Here is an 18,161-nt window from a genome sequence, read left to right on the forward strand (position 1 = left end):
GTTCAAGCTTGTGGTTTAGTGTTCTTCAAGTGTTCAGCTTGTTTCATGAAGAGACCTGAGCATCTTCGTGTAAGGGAAAGTTGTCAAAGGACCATTGATCATTATCTGGAATGTTCAATGAATGCCTAGAAACAAAATGATAATGGAGAACACGTTTTGAGGAGAATGAGTGTAATTTTCATTGACATGTAATATTAATTTAGTATATTATGATATAGTCTATAATAAATCACACAATTCAAAATGGAATAAAACACATTATTTGTTGCAAATGGTCATAGAATCTATCTGAACATAAATATGTGAATGAGAATGTAATCCAAATAATTTGTGTGCGTGTATTTGTGGGTATAAGCATATTATTCCTCTTTTTCTTAATATCTATAATTTTAGTCAAACATTACATTGCTTTTATGACAATAAAATAATTCTCAGTTATGCATTAGATAGCTTATACTTGCTTTAACATACAGTGACTTTGATGTCATGTCAAAGTGTGCAGTTCTGTGATAGGCTTTTCTGTTGCCAACATTGTCAATCGCTAAACTTTTCGAAAGTTCATCAGTGTCAAGTAATCAAATGACACCATCGTAAACAAACCAAGCTGTCCATGAACTACAATCCAAGTTAATTTGGAGATGTAGAATGAACTGCGTTTTCAACACCTCCATACCTCAGTCTTTCCTGCCCAGATCTCATCTTGAGGTCCTCTATCTCCCTCCTGGCAGAGCCTCCATGTGGCACCTTCCTTGTGATGAATCACACCCCACAGTAATTACACTACATAATGTCTCCTTGCTGCGAGTTGATTTTTCACGTTTGTCTGTTAGCACTGTGATTGTTGGTTGGTTGCCAGTTTCTTAAGGCACACGAACACAAAGTAAAGCTGCTGATGTTTAATCTTGAAGAAAATTACTTGAGTCTTCTCAGGGTATATGAACTCCCTAAATAAGACCGTCTGTCAGTAATAATTATGACAAAGCTCTAAAAAAATTTTTTTATTGTTGTTGTTTTTGAGATGGGTTGGAGTCTATCCTGGAACTGGCTTTGTAATCCAGGCTGACCTTGAACGCTGGCCTCGAGATCCACCTGCCTCTGCCTCCTGAGTTCTGGGATTAAAGGTGTGTGCCACCACCACCTGGCTCTTAAAAGTTTTAACTTCAAATTCTCTGACTAAATGGGACAATATTTTTTTCCTTATCCTTTCTAAATCTATTTGGTTGGCTGTAATGACATTAATCACCCAGTTTTTGTCACACAACTTCTTTGTTCTAAAGTCCAGTTACTTTGGTAATCTTTTGACACTGAAGATAGTTTTAAATCCTATACTGTGTATTTTTAGAACATGACTAATAGCCGGGCAGCGGTGGTGGTGCATGCCTTTAATCCCAGCACTCGGGAGGCAGAGGCAGGCGGATCTCTGTGAGTTCGAGGCCGGCCTGGGCTACCAAGTGAGTTCCAGGAAAGGCGCAAAGCTACACAGAGAGACCCTGTCTCGAAAAACCAAAAAAGAAAAAAAAAAAGGAGAACATGACTAACAATTTTCTCTATTTAAAGAAAAAAGTGAACCTCAGTTTCTGAGGCTCTTTGCTATGTTGAACGTGCCTTGTAATTAGAACTGGTCTTTGAAGCAAAGTACCAACCTATTTTTAATAGATAAATTAAATAGATTATTTTATTATCTGCTGTGTTCTGTGTGGCTTGGGTCCTAGAACTCTAGCTATGGACAGCAAGGTAATGATATATATATGGAATGATAGATACAGGGAAGCTGAGATCAGGAGGGGTTTTCTTATGCTACCTACCACTTCCACCACAAATTGGAATCTCAGCTGGTTTATTAGGTACAGCACAGGGAAGGGGTTACTTGGTATCAATAGATGGTCTCTACATATAAGCAGTCTCAGGCTGTAAACATCCAGGAGGAGAATGCCATAGTCCCTATTCTTTGTACACACTAATTAATCTTTCATAAACACTCACACTCCAACTCCCCAAAAAAGCTTTGCCATTCCTCTTGATCCAGGACCATATGGATAATGGCTTTGCCAATTTACTATGGACCAATTCATCTTGGGGTCTGTGCCCTTGTCAAAATACACTTTTACACAGGATTCCTCCAATCTCTACAGTTACCTATTAACAAAAATGTGGTTTTATTAATTAAATTTGTTCTTCGCAATTTTATAGATGTAGTTGCTCTTACTCCTGACCCTCCTCTCTTCCCAAACTCTTGTCTAGTCCCCTCTTTTCTACAAATCAATTTCCTACAACCCCGTGTCTTCTATGTTTTGTTTGTTGACCCACTGAGTTTGACCAAGGGCACCTGCATGACTACAGCTTTGGAACTTTTCACTGGAGCCTGGTGGGCTTGCTGGGGTTGGGGGAGTGCAGTTAACACAACTAAGGACAATGGCTGTTTTTCTTGACAACTCAATCATTAACCAATTAGTTCAGCAGTAAGGGGCAGGGGCTTATGAGCCCCCTTTCATTTGTAACTGACTGATGAAGGGGCCAGGGTCTTGCAGGCCATTCACCAGTAACTGCAACGTCTGTGGGTTCGTGATTGCAATGATTGTGTCTCGTCTGGAGCATGCTTGCAGCCTGATCCTCTAACTCTTGCATTCCTCCCACCTCCTATGGTCTTTCTTCTCATTTCAAACTTGTTCCACAATAGCATATATTTACTTCCTCTCATGATGATGTTACCAATCCAATCCATGTCATGAAGGAGCACTATGTCACTCAATGAAACGTAAGTTTGGGTGTTATAAAGAAAAAAGAGATCATTCATAAGGTGGCCACATGTGGAGAAATGAGGGAAAATGTCTCAAACTTACAAATCTGAGAACTGGGTTTGGAAGTATGTAGATAGAGAGCAGCACATTTAACATACAGAACATCCCACAGCAAAAGTACACATGGGGTAGACAGGCTGGGCAATTTAAGTTAGGAACAGCATTTAACGGTGATGTGATCAGTGTGTTGTTCATTCAGAATTGCACTTCATAGCTTTGCATAGGATCCCTGTTCAGAAAATGCCAGTGTTAACATGATATGTGGGAAGAGATATTGGTCCTAAAATATCAAAATGTTATATAGAGGACAACTGATTAGGCCTAAGTAATCCCAGTAGGTTAAACAAATGCGGCCTGAAAAGTACCAGAGGTAAATCCTATCATCATTATCATCAACATACCAGAGATGTTAGCCTGTAGCATGAATCTTAGAAGGTCTTATTAATTAAATCAAACCTGGAGTCAGGTATTGGGGTGAACTGGAAGATCAGAGAGACAGAACAAGCCACAGCTACCTCACCTTGCTGGATCCTCAGCTGATCCTGTTTCCTCAGACTGGAGGCCTCTGAGTCCTCATCCAGAATGGGTCTCAGCTGAACTGCTGCTCAAAAGCCTGAATGCTTAACCAGGCCAAATGCTTAACCAGGCCAAAATGCTTCTAGTTTCTGGTCCTCATGCCTTATATACGTTTCTGCTTTCTACCTCCCCACCCCACCCCCACCCCCGGGATTAAAAGCTTGCTTTCTGAGATTAAAGGCATGATGAGTCACCATGCCTGTCTCTGTATCCTTGAACACATGGATTTCTGCCTCTGGAATGCTAGGATTAAAGGCGTGTGCTACCACTGCCTATCCTTTATGTTTAATATTGTGGCTGCTCTGTCTCTGACCCCAGATAAGTTTATTAGCATGCACAATATTTGGGGGGACACAATACATTAGCCCTATACAGCAAAGGCAGTGGAAAGTTAAGAATGCAATGTTTGGGTGCATGACCTTTTAAATATAACTCCAAACAAATAGAGCTAGAGGGTTCATTCAAGTTTGTCCTAGGCTTCTATGTCAGACTTCATCTCAAGTGCCTTCTTCTTCGTGCATATTCTACATGGATTCACATTAATGCATGTAGATTCACCATGTTCAATTTCTATTTCCAGCTAAAGAACTTCATGAAGACCTATGACGGGGTAGCGTCTGCCTCATTCTCACGAGCTGTGGAAACCGTGGAAGCCAATGTGCGTTGGAAAAGGCTTTATCAGGATGAGCTGTTCCAGTGGCTGGGGAAGGCCATGAGGCACTAATGTGTATCACTTAACCTAGAACTCAACTCGGAGTTTTGAGAGGACCTGCTTTCCTGTGGAACAAGGAGGCTAGCCAGGATTTCAGTGATAATGTGTGGGAGAACTTTTTGTTGTTGCTGTTGTCTGTTGGGGTGGTGGGTATTTTTCTTCCTTCCATTCACTCTACATTTGTTTCTCCACTGGATGTTCCTCTGTATAGAAACTCTTGCAAGTGACTCTTTGCCCTGGCTACTTCCGCTGGTACATTCCCTGCTGTTCGGGACCAAATACGATAGTGGTGCATGTTGATGTTGCCGTCAGTTTGGAAAATCCTATTCAGAATACTCTGTGCATGGATGTATGGTCCTGCCTGTGTTCCAGCATGCTTATTTAACATGTCCAATGTTGTATGTGACTATATGTACATCCAGGATGGGCATTATGCAAAAGCACAAAGATTATCCATGACAATCAGTGTTGCAAAGAAAGTAAAACCTTCAGAAGGGAATTCTATCCTCAGCCATGGCCAACAGGAGAGAGAAAGCAGCTCTGTCAACAATTTGTATCATTTGTGTTCAGCACTTGGATTGTCTGGCAATGATGATTGCATTGCTAACACATTTTCTTTGAGTTAAAGCTGTGTATACACTTGCAGAGATGTATAGATAGTATGTACATACGCACATGTACATAAGAAAGCTCCATATGTACATAATATGTTGTAAATGCACCTGTGCGAAGAAATCTCTTCAGATCAAAGGAAATTTAACTCTTTTTTATAAACGTGTGGACACTTGGAAAAGGCTTCGTATAATTTATCTCAACACTCCCCTTCCTACTTTGTAACTCACTTTCTTAACTGCTTTTTCATCTATGTGCTGAAGAAGGGTCTATTCTACTACATGAAGATAAATCCTAACAAAACATATGTGTAAACTAATCAGTCTACAGATTCCCTTAAGTCAGTGGCATCCTTTCACCACTATCTGTCATTATTTTGGTCAACATTCCCTATTGCATAAACCAATTTTGTGTAAGCGTAGAATGATTGGTACTAAGAAAGGGTTTATTTCTAGCTCCTTTGTCTTTCTTACCTTAGATAGTGCAGAGTTAAATTCTCTCTGTGTGTTGATCTTTATGTGGATATTGCTCCTATCCTCCATTAAGCAACCATACCTCAACAGGTCTATTAGCATTTAATGACCTTTTATGCCAGTTGTGCCCTCCCTTATGATACAAAGTTGCTGTTATGCTGTGTTAATGCATAAAACCTTTGGAAATTAACAACCCTCTTCTACCTGGGAATTTTGAAGAGCCATTTCCATGGCTGTGTGTAACGCAACTATATTTCAGTGCTTTTCTCACCCAGTAGGCCAGTTCCTTGCTTCAGAGTTAATATATTTTAAGTTTAGCATTGTAAAAGACCTATTACAACTACTATAATTGAGTCAAATGTTGTGAAACCCCTTTCTGTTTTCCTGTGGTGTTTAGCTCTTCCAAATATTACAAATCACTGAAACAATGGATTCAGAGACCATCACTCAATACTGGGGAAAAATGATTTATAAAACAGAAGTCCTAGAATTATTTTCTTTGTAGAAATGAAAAACAGTTTCCCAATCCATAGATTAAGTTACAACTAAATTTGAACCTAATCATGTAATCAATTAATGCATATTTCTTACACTTAAATTTTTTCAACACTTCATTCAACTAGAATACATGAATTTTAAGTACTCTGTGGTGTTAAAGAGTCATGGTCATGCTTAGTATGAAATCTGAAATTTAGGTTATCTATTAGAAGTGAGCAAGTTCTTAAACATAATACTCATAAATAGTATACAGCCATGAAGTCCCCAAATATCCATTATACCACTGGTAAATTCATTCATGGGACATCTACATCTATTCATAGATATAGATGTCTTGTTTTGTTTCCTGAAGTACTAAAAATTCAGAGTAATGGCTTTTTATTTTAAGTAAGTCATCATTTCCAGCTTTGAATTTGGAGGCTTTCTGAGTTCTTTTTCCTCCCTGCTATTAATAGTCATAATCCTCTTTGAGTATTTTAGTGGCCTTTAACACAACTGGTTTAGCTATAATCTAAATCCTCAGTGTATCCTTATGTACCATGTTTATACCTCATACAATACTTGTTCAACAATATAGTGGTACCAATGGCATTGAGATGGCATTTTTGCTCTACACATATTTCAGTTCTTTAACCTTCCCAATGTTGAAATTATATTGGGCTTTAAAGGTTCTTTTTAGTTGTTTAAATAAGTAATATTTTCAAAATAATAAAATAACCAATGATATCTCTTGGAATATTCTGTAAAATGTAGCTATAAAATTATATTTTCTACTTAGAGTTTTTATCTTTCTCTCTTGTGTGTTTTACAAATCAATTATCTGTGTGAAATAACAACATATTGAAAGTTTTCATCATCTAGTCTCAAGAATTTCCTGTGCCAATATATGTATAACAGCAAAACTTTGGTTTAATTAGAAAATACTAGATTATTTGCCACTTTGGGTATTCATTATCTCCAAGTAACTTGTAAATAAAATGTTCTCCCCATTTTTACACATTTTCCCATAAATTTTTTTTTTACAATCTTTGAAGTTCTAAAAGCTACATGATTTCAAAACTTAGAAGGCTGACATCTATAATACTGGCTATGTTTTTTTTGAAATTCATTAGCATGCACTTTTGCTGAGCCTTAATCTCCTTTGTTTCATATGATTTTAAGATAAATATATTATATTGGGATTTTCTGATATTTCAGTTTACATATATATAACTAAAATATTACAAGGTTATTCATATTATGCCATGAATTTCTAAAACTCATTCCATTATCAATAACTTTGACACATGCTGATTTGATTCTTCACAGAAACACAATGCATGTTTGACTTCTTCCTGAAGATGAAATGAAGTTGAAAATAGCCATTCACACCTTCAAAACCCCAGTTATGATATAATCTAAATCTCTCAACCTAGATGGTCTACAACTAACATACAGCGGTGTTGTTAATTTATATCTATCTATCTATCTCGTTAGCTTGAGACTTCACAAGTTCTAGACCAACATCAGAATATATATTTGAACACATCCATGATTGCTCTATTATCTTTAACATTTATATTTCAGATCTGTGTGATTTCAAGCTACTGGATAAACATGTTAACCACCCTTTACTCTGGTCAGTGTAACTAGTCAAATATCGGGACACACAATTAAGTCTGTTGGTTACGTTTCCCATTGCAGATCTGTTATTGAACATAGTTTAAATGAAACCTTAAGACTGTGATGCTTTGCTTTACTTTCAACACCCACTTCTGATAGTGGGAAGAGATAACAGTTACAGATGGTCAGAATACACACAGGAGGCTATATGATTTAAATAGTTGAAAACAATATTCAGTCAAATGTGTATACATCTGTGGAGACTAGCTTGTGAACCAATGATTTTGTGGAACTCTGGCACTATATCAGATGCAATAGATAAATTATAACAAAGCATTCAACACCATGCTGACTTCAAATTCATTGCTAATTAAATATTTAAAGAATTGTCTTCTAGGAGGCTGAAGAATGTAGCTCAAATATTTTTGTGAATGCTCATGTGACTTATCTATAAATATCACATACAAGCAGTCACAGAACAGATGATGAGAAGCCAAGACTTCCATAGCATGTTTTCCTTTAGCAGAGATCGTGACTGTATTATCATCTGATACTGGTAGTTACGTGCTGTTAGAGTTCAATCGAGTTAAAGGAAGGTTTCTTGAATAGATAGTAATAACTGAGCATGTAGTAAGAGGAAAGAAGATGGTGGAAATGGATCTAAAAATGATCACATGAAAAATGTAAAGAACCCGTGAACCAGTTGGAATTAAGGCAACGTGAAACAGAATCCTATGGTATAGAAGAGAAGTTTGATCTTTTTTTTTTTTTTTGGTTTTTTGAGACAGGGTTTCTCTGTGTAGCTTTGCGCCTTTCCTGGAACTCACTTGGTAGCCCAGGCTGGCCTCGAACTCACAGAGATCCGCCTGCCTCTGCCTCCCGAGTGCTGGGATTAAAGGCGTGCGCCACTACCGCCCGGCTAAATTTGATCATTTTTAAGTATGAAACCCAACTATTTTCTGTACTAGTTCTAAAACACGTGGATAATTTTCACTGTTTGACTTCACAAATACATGCTTGTACTTTTAGAAATACATAAGATTTTAAAAGTATAATAATGCCATAACATTTAAAAAATAATAATTGAAATCAAAGTTGGGACAGACTCTATCTTTGAGAAAAGCTGTTGGTGAATTGAATGATGTTGCTACTCTTTAGAAAAGTTGTTTGTAAAAGAAAAGAAAAGCCTCTTGTAAAAGTATCTCAAATTTGCCAAAATGATGTTAGCTTCATTTGTTGACTTTCAGTAATTTATTTATTCTCTCAAGCAGGTTCAGCAATTCCTATCTTGGCAATAATTTATTTCATCAAATTAGTATATGTGAACTTGAGTATGAAAATATTCTCATGAACTATGCTAAATTTTCAACTTTTTAATTATATAAAATTAGCCCTCAGTTTCACTGCCTTGAACTAATTAGCAGGTTTTAAAATCAAATATTTTATTTCATTTTGGGATGGATTCAATAAAAGTCTAACAAACATGCACTCTACCCGTTTTTGCTTTCAATTTTACGACATGAAATTTTGTTTTAAAGTTTAAATAAGAAAAGTTACAAAGCTTTTAGAAAATATTTAAAGGAGTCATTAAAAACAGGTTTTCAGGTTAGGATGCTCATATACATCGCTGCATACTTTTAGCCCTTAAGGTTTTTGTTTTGTTTTTTTAGGTTATTCAGCTACTCTATATCATGGGACTTTTGCATAGATTTCACAACCCACACTTTAAAGACTTTTATGTTGGACACAAATCTGCTTGAAGAATCTATCTTTCTGTTATTCCTAGTTCATATATGGATGCAGTAACAAAGAAGAAAGCGGGCTTCATTTTGTTCAGATTTTTCTTAAATTGGCAATGGGAGGGAAGGATTAAACATGTAAACATGTGCGTATCTATTAAACTCCAGACACCCGGTGAAGTGTTAAGAATTCTAATCAATCATTGAGAGGATGGAGGCTAAAAGACACTGGTTTCTAAAATGAATTACTAGTATTAATGGGGCTGCAAAACCGTAAACCTAAGCTTTATGTGATGCAAACCTATCACTTCTATGGTTCTGTCATGCTTGAGAAATTATCCATGCAGACTCTGAGGGAGATTTGAGTACTTCATGTCTCTCACACTCTCATTGTTATGGACTTCTTTGAAATAAGTGTTAATTGGTGCCATTTGGCTTATCACTGATTTATTACCAAGGTTACTTCATGTGTTTTCTAAAAACATTTTCTTCACAAAAATCCTACATTTTGTTTGTGAGGGCTTTAAACTACAAGTAATTAACAGGCACTCAGCCAATGAGCCATGAAAAAAAAATCATTGAAAAAAAAAGGATGCATTGCAAAGCACTTCAGCAATGTCTCACAAAGATGAGGTTGAACTTGTCTGCATGTGGAAAAGATCTAGTAAGCTACCCGGAACGTTTCTACTGCTTAGCAAAGAGACCAGAAAATTTTCTCTCTTTCTGCATAGAACGATAGATGGACTGCACTGCTTAATTTACTTGATGTTGTTTCCAACGGCCCTGCTGTGTGTAGATACAGTTTAACCTAACTGCTTTGACTCACCTCTTTACAGGTCAACTTGCTTCTAATGGCACACATTTTTCTTATGTCATGTAAGTAAATGAAAGAGCAAAGTGTTTTGTAGGAAATATAATAGGGGAGTTCAGAACACCTGCCTCAAATGTGCAGCGCATGTCTTTTCTGTTAATCATCCCTGCAAGGCTCAAGGGATTGCACTCAGTCTTATGTACAGATCTGCCACCACCTCCATGTAGTGCGCAACCCACTGAGTGAGAAAATCATTAGAAATTCTTTGTTCCTCGTTTTCTCTCAAATAGGTTTTTAAACTGTCATTTCTCAAGTGAAAACTGTTTTTCAAATGAATTGCTTCTCAAATGTTTTGTTCTAGATTTTACAGTATTGTGTAATGGTAATCTCAAATCAACTTTTAAATCACACCTGTATATTGGCATATATTAATATGTGTGCAGTCTTTCATGGCTATAGTTTATTCTCCTTTTAAAATTTTAATAAACCTTGACAACAAATAAGTGCTATAAATCAAAACACATTATCATTGTGGTTTTACACATTTTTCAGTTACTTAAACAGTAAAATAAATTTTACCTTTGAGATTTTATCTTTGGCTGTCTGGCCAAGTGTAAACTTATCAGATAATTAAATATTACATTGTAGGACTCTTCCTAATAAACAACCTTGATCAGTAACAAAGCGTATTTACCTGAAACCACTACACCAGACTTACTTAGCATATGCCATATGGAAGCATGTTTTTCTCATTTCTAATATTTTATGGTTTGGGAATTAAAACATTACTGATCTCTTAGTAAACACAAGTTCTAAAGCATTTTCCAAATAACCTCATGTTAGTTTAGCCAATAAATGTTTTCTATGGTATAACTTGTAGGTTATTCAATAGAAATTGAATCTCTGTATTCAACATGAAATTTTTATTCTTTCCTGATCAAATACTAAAAAAAAAAAAAAAAAATTTCCTAAGTGAGAAAATTTGTCTACTTACCTTAAGCAGAACAAATTTGAGTTTTGCCTCTGATAATAAAATTTTGTACAGTAATGTGTAATTCATCACTGTCTTAATTGTCTGACATGTGGAGAGAAGTCTAAGAGAAACAACACCTTCAACGTCTTTCGTGTGCTTCTGTTTTATCTGAGAGCCCATTTGGAGAGCTGTGAATATACAGCTCTTTCTGACGTGGGATTTTTTTAAAGGAAATACACATGCTGATGCTGGAATAAGAAAGTCTATATTTGTAATATATTGTATAAAGAGAAAAACCAATTCAGTCTCCACTCTAATTATATCTTTAGGATGAATGAAGTCATCTGCACTTTGGTAAAACTGATTTCACCTGAAATGCATTTCAGATTGCTTTTTAATAGGTTTTCCGGCCTTCATCAGGCTGTCAGGCTCCCAGGGTCTCAAGAACAGTTTCCAATAACAACAGAACATAAAATATACATAATCACGGCTCATAGGCAGTACTCTAAGCACACTTTCCAATGCCTCTGGATTGTTCTCTTTCTAAGAATTGGTCAGGAATGTAAGAACTGGCTCTGCCTGGACAATCATGGGGTAAGGAAGTATGTTACCCAGCTATATATAGGAGTATTCTTAGAAAAGATAATCAGTGTTTATATATATATATATATGTCTATATTTATGTGTTTAGTAGGTCATGAATTTTACATGTATACTCAAATGTATCTCCAGCAACACATTGATAACATACACACACACACACACACACACACACACACACACACACAGACGCACATGCACACACCTGTATATCTGCTCAACTGGTACTTGTGCTACAGAACCACCACTCACTCATCAGGAAAGTATCAGAAATAGAGAATAAGCATGGCTGTATTTGTTTTCTTTACTCTTTGCTCTTTGTGGGTCTGCCACCCAGCTCCCAAATAAATACATAGAGACTTATTCTTACTTATTAACACCCAGCCTTAGCTTGGTTTATTTCTAGCCAGCTTTTGTTAACTAATTTATTCCATCTACCTTTTACCATGGGCCTTTATCTTTTTCTATTCTATATGTCTGTCTTTACTTCTTAATTTGTTGCTGGCTATGTGGCTGAGTGTCTGAGTGTCTGTGTGGTTGTGTGGCTGTGTGACTGAGTGGCTGGGTGGCTGGCCCCTGGCATCCTCCTCTATTTCTCCTTTTCTCTTTCCTCTCTCCTCTTATTTATTCTCTTTGCCTGCCAGTCCCACCTCTTTCCCTCTCCTGTCTAGCTATTGGCCATTCAGATCTTTATTAGACCAATCTGTTGTTTTAGACAGGCAAAGTAACACAGCTTCACAGAATTAAAGAAATGCAACACAAAAGAATGCAACACATCTTTGCATCATTAAACAAATATTCCACAGCATAAACAAATGTAACACTTCTTCAGCTAATATTCCACAACACATGGCTGTCATATTTACTAGAAGGCCTCTGGTGGTTTGTTTTAGAGAGTATCAGCTTAGGTCATCTGTAGGCTGTTCACATAGAATGCACTTTGGTTTTGATAGGGACAGTGATTCCCAGCTCCTGATTCTCATACATTTAGCTGACTGACTTCCATTACATACTGGTTTCTGGACCAAAGATTAGACTCTAAACCAACAAACCAGCCTCTGGTGTGAGGTCTGAGTCATAGCATTTGTAAAATACACAGAGCATTCCAACATACAGTTAGTGTTAAGAGCCCCGGGGTCAAAGGCATCTAACGCAACTGCCGATTTGGCTATAGAATTTCATCAGCAGCACTGCTTTTTAAAAACTCTAAGCAGTTGTTATTGTTTAAAATTTGCCACGAAAAACAGAAAATGTACTCTCATTTAACATAATGGTAAAAAGCAGGTCATTTGATCAGTTGACTTGCCTACTCTGATAGGTCACTACTCCAAAAAAAAGTTCACAGTAGTTTGGTGACACCCATGTAAATGTATCATCTTCCTTGTGTTCTGAGAGCAGTATTCTCATATTCTTCTCTATTGTCTTCTATCCACATTTACTACCATCAGTAAGTTTACAACCTTTGCTTATGTTATGATATATTGGATGGATCTTTAGGAAAGACTTCATTCAGTGACCTTTGCTCTATGGAACAAACCCCAGCCCACTGGAGGTCGGTGAAGCTCATGTTGAAAGTGTTGGAAATCAGAGCTCAGATATGATGGGCTACAGCAGAGAGATAAGTACTCCACAAACCACCACACACAGCCACATTATTGTCACCTTAGACGGTTCCTTCCTTTAGTTCTTTTTCTTTTTACTTGACGTTCCTTTCTTTTTGTCTTTTCCATGACTTCCCACTGGGCATGTTCATTCTCTGAAACAGTTACTATATTTTCACTCAATATTATGCAAAGAATAGTGGAGGTTTTGAGCTGTGTTGGTATCAGTGTGAATAAGAGAAGATGACATGGGTTCCTGAAACTGTCAAACAAGACTCAAAGGACACTCAGGTACACTGAAGATGCTTCGCTGTGCTCTCAAGTCTTGAAGCTCATACATCAGTTCTTTAGTTCTGGCCTCTTCTGGAATTTTAAATGTGCTTTCCTTCCCTAAAATCTTCAGCTAATTGGAGCTTTCATAACACAAATTAATCATTTTATTCAGCTCAAGGGGAGTTACAGATGTTGTTAGCTTTGGGACAATTTACTGAGCTAGGAAGAAGCCAATCATCTATTGGCTAACTCTTGAATCATGTCTAACAACCAAAACTCATATCTCTATCTTATATTTGCTAGTTTCCCATTTGTGTATCTTCCTCCCTGTAGTTAACTCTCTTCATTGGATTTAGTACTTAACCTCCTTTCATGAGAGAAAGGAAAATTTCCTGTGGATTAAGACCTTCCTCGTTAACCGATCTTATTAAGTTACCAGAATTTTACGAGGACTCACACTACTGAGACATATAGGACAAATTCAGGTCTACCCAAAAATTGGAGCAAGTGATGGGAAAGGGAAGGAATGGCTCAGTGACCCCAGATCGATGAGAAATTCCAGAATCTAAACCTTAATTGGAATGGGTCCATTCCACTGTTAGTATAAAACACAACCACACACGGAATTTAGCACAAATAGGCTTTCCATATTTAACAAAGTGTTGGATTTCAGCCGACAGGATATGCAGAAGTGCTGTGAGAATCACTGCAGGCAGGAGTTGAAGTAAATTATGAATATATTTCACGGGTATCCACAAGTTTGGTGTTTGCTTGACCCAAATATTTCCAGTGTCATTTGAATGAAACAATTGAGAGGGGTAAATGGAATGTTTCCAGTGATAAACACGAACTCTGATGCAAATATTTACTCCAGTCCTGTTCAAATGGTGTGCAATGAGCAAACAGAGTGCCTAGTGGATGCGGAATGCCATGTGAGTGTGAGTTTGTGTGCCCATGTGTCTGTGTTTCTGTTAGAAGAGAGTGGACGGAAAAAAGGAACTGGACACCGATAATACAAGTTTTAAACAAGCTTACTTCCACATGGAAAAAAAATAAACCGTATGCTGCATGTTGCAATATTTTCAGTCTCTTAAAATTAACTTATTCAGATTGCTGGTTTAAAAAAAAAATTCTTACTTTTCTCAGAGGAATGTGGTAATATAAATAGCTGGAATTGAAATGGGAACTAGACTGAAGCCCATACACACACACACACACACACACACACACACACACACACACACACAAACACACACACTAAAAAGTGGCAAAGATTCAGCAGCTACCTCACTACATAGACACCGTGTGTACTCTTGAGTACAATGGGGGCATATCAGAATCTATTTGAACTAATTGGAAAAAAAAAAAAACCTCAATTGTTCTTTCTGGTTAGTTGAGGTGATTTTGAGAATCTGTTTGTTCTTTCACAAAGAGTTTGCAGTTGAACTCCCTCTGTGTTAAACTTAGAATCCTTCTCAGTTAGTTGGATTAAAAAAAAAAAGTCAAGGACTTAATATTCTTTTCATGTAAATTTTTTTTTCATATGGGAATTTTGGAATTTGATTTTTCCATGCACCTTAATAATTGTTCTCTTTTTCTAATCTCTATGATGATCCCAAACTATCCTCATTTTTACCATGAGACAAAGTGGAATGGTGGTGGCACACGTCTTTAATCCCAACACTTGGTAGTCAGAGGTAGGTGGATCTCTGTGAGTTCCAGGTCAGCCTGGTCCACAGAGCAAGTTTGAGGACAGTCAGGATGTTATACAAAGAAACCCTGTCTTGGAAAACAAACAAACAAACACCACGAGACAACCTCATTTCTTTTCTAGACACTGTTACCTGGTATCTGATGCCGAACAGTGACTTCCCACTTGGTTAGATAGGTATACCCACTGGTTAGCTCTGCTTATATGAGATTTACTTGAGGAGGATGTCTCTGTTTAAACTGTGCTATACCTTTCTTTGTTCAACAAAGGAACTGAAGTAACAGGGTGACAAACCCTGAACTTGTATGTTTCTGATCACTTCAGTCAAGATAACTCAGAAATGCAACATACACATGGCTTCCTAGTAAGTCATTGTAATCTATTTTTTACTCTAAAATATTCCCTACAATTATAATATGAGAGTAGAAAGTATCTCCTCTCTATGCTTTCAAATACATTTAAATAAACTTAGGTCTTTAGAAATCTTATCATTTATGTTAGACATCAACTGACACAGTTGCTTTTCTGTCCTTTTGAAGTCCCTTTAAACTGTACCATTTTCCAGTGTGCAGAAACCTTACTTTACATTTGTTTGGTATGTTACATACATGTACTTAATCTCCGGCTAGCTCAGTCGGTAGAGCATGAGACTCTTAATCTCAGGGTCGTGGGTTCGTGCCCCACGTTGGGCGCCAGATATTGGAGAAATTATTTTGGCCACTCCACGTAGTTAAAAGGATATTTATTTAATGGCAAAACTCACAAATTAAGTAATGGGTAGGTCGCAGGGTCTGGGGAAGGTGTAATGCAGTCCAGCGGTGTTCTCCGGAGCTCTACACAGTCAATCTGCACTGGTCAGCGTCCCGGCACCGAGAGAGCGCCCAGAGAGAGCGCTGGCCCATCCAGCTCTCGGGTCCCCCGGCGCCTCCCCTCGCCCCGCCTCGTAGGCGTGACAGTTGCCAGAGTCTCAATGGGGGTTGGAACTTCCAGATCCAAGCAGGAATGGCTACCCACTACAATTGACATATCATTTGACAACACCGTCCCCCTGATTGAGAAGCCCCTACCCTCCAGTAGTGAAACCGACAGCTTTTCACTGTAAGCAAACCCCACATAGAGCAAGAAGAGCTTTAGAGGCATAACCAGAGGTAATTGTTAATCATTTTAAAATATTACAAACCTAAAGCCTTAAAACTCACTCCATCCCTTTAATTTGTCTAGAAATATCACGTTAAAGCAACACTTATTATCAGCATTGACCTGCTTGGAGAAGAAAGTAGAAGACGAAGGGGTGAGAAGATGCTATTTCACAACACACCTATTACAGTAATTCATTTACAGTGTGGAACCTTTGCCTGTCGATGATAAATGAGTGCTACTGTGGTGCAATTTGAATGCTCCTTGGCTTTTCTAACAGCAAACCTGCCAAAAGGTTGCAAAATGCACAAGGGAGAGACAAATTTGAGTTGAGCCACTAAACTAACCAAGAAGCATAATTTTAGATAAAGTATCCATGGTTTCTTTGAAGGGATTTTTGTTCACAGTGGATGGATAGTCTGTGATTAAGGAGGAAAAGAAAGAGCACAGTTTCCATTTAATATTCCACCAGCTTCTCATATACTTGATTTTGCATGTGTGCTGACTTCTAAAAATTATCTCCATATAAAAACACAGTATCTTCCTCATGGCCTAAAATCTAAATCCGTCAGGGAAATAATGCCGTTTATGACATTGGAATTCTTTGTAAGATCTTTAGCTGGCTGTAGAAAATTATGGCAGGCTTTCATTCTTTGATGTTTTAATATGAAAAAGAGCTCAGGTGGAAGTACAGTTATCTGGTTCTCATACCTCTACTATGCTCTTTAGTATCCATTAAATGTTACAAGTCTTAGCTACAATCACTGAGGGACTAATGAATAGTAACGTTTATTGATAATAGTGTATTCAAGCAGCCTGCATAAGACACTCGTAACATTAAAAAGGTATATAGCAGACACTTAGCCTGAAAGAAGTTTTTCTGCTTTGGTAAAAGACAATTGCACCTGAAACAAATAGCCATAAAACGGTACAGAAAGGCCTACAATACTTACTGTGTCCACTGCTGAGAAAAGACAAATTGTGTGAAGGCTCAATCCCACACGACAGCTTTAGAGTAAATTGAGCTGTAGAGAAGTGAGTGTCTGTTCTACAGTTTAGAGGAGAGGCAGGTGTGAAGCTGATGTGAGGAAGGTAGAGGAGCAGACTCCCCTAACTAAGAACACGGGAACAAGTTAAGTCGGAGCTTGGGATTCCGTCTGATTCATTTGACTTACACACTTGAGTTAGAGAAAAGCTTTTGCTAGATTTCATTTAATTCTTTATAATCTGATAAGGACAAATACTTTGTGAGCTTTTCTTTACCCCCCCTCTCATTCGTATATGGTGGCATTTATTATTTTTTTAAATAATTTTTATTGAAATAGAATTACATCACTTCCCCCTCCTTTTCCTCCTCCTATCTCCCCCACCCCCCAGTTTCTTTCCTTGAACCCTTCTCTAGTCCCCCCATCAAGTTGGTAACCTTTTTTTTTTTCATTTGATTATTATGTGTTATTGTTGTATACATGTATGTGTGGGTATGTATGTGTGTGTATTCACAAGTATATACATGACGATTTTTCTCTTTCTACATTAATACACACATAGAGATAGCCATTGTCCCAGTCTTGTTCATGCAGAGGGCTACTTTTTAGTAAGTAGAAGTTGTAGTGAGAAGACACTGGTGACGGAAGCATATGACAGGAAAGAAAAAAATATAGGTATAGTGCTTCAAGTTTTCATTATTTTTGCAAGTATTTATAAAATTTAAGCAATTAAATTAATATTTATAGTAAGGTCTACGTGAATCTGCTTTCCACATTACAGACATTTCTTTAACAGGTCAGCCTGAGGTGCCATGTGGGAAGCACTGTATGAATTATCTGTGTCTCCTACTTCACAGTTTCTATGCCTTCTTGCCTTCACCAGTTTCTCCGTGTTCTTATAGCACAGCTGGTTTGAACTCTGGCACCCCATTTTGGATCAGGCTTAATGGTACTCTGTGGGCTGTTGTAAGATTGCCCTTTGCTGTAGCCCTCATATCCTTCTCTATCAGCCTCTGAGGTGCCGTTCATTCCTTGATTTTTAGTCCCTTCCATGTATCA

General features: G+C 37.5%; 1 protein-coding gene across 2 annotated transcripts in view; it reads left to right on the plus strand.

The window, feature by feature from the left end:
* The window catches only part of Trhde (thyrotropin releasing hormone degrading enzyme), a 402,871-nt gene extending 395,432 nt beyond the window's left edge, over positions 1 to 7,439 (plus strand). For both annotated transcript variants that reach the window (XM_028877977.2, XM_028877978.2), the window contains one exon: positions 3,955 to 7,439. In XM_028877977.2, coding sequence (XP_028733810.1) covers positions 3,955 to 4,098 — 144 coding nt within the window. In that variant the 3' untranslated portion in view covers positions 4,099 to 7,439. The remainder of the gene's footprint in view (positions 1 to 3,954) is intronic.
* Positions 7,440 to 18,161: the final 10,722 nt, after the last annotated feature.

Source organism: Peromyscus leucopus, chromosome 18, assembly GCF_004664715.2.
Source record: "Peromyscus leucopus breed LL Stock chromosome 18, UCI_PerLeu_2.1, whole genome shotgun sequence".
Classification (NCBI taxonomy): Eukaryota; Metazoa; Chordata; class Mammalia; order Rodentia; family Cricetidae; genus Peromyscus; species Peromyscus leucopus.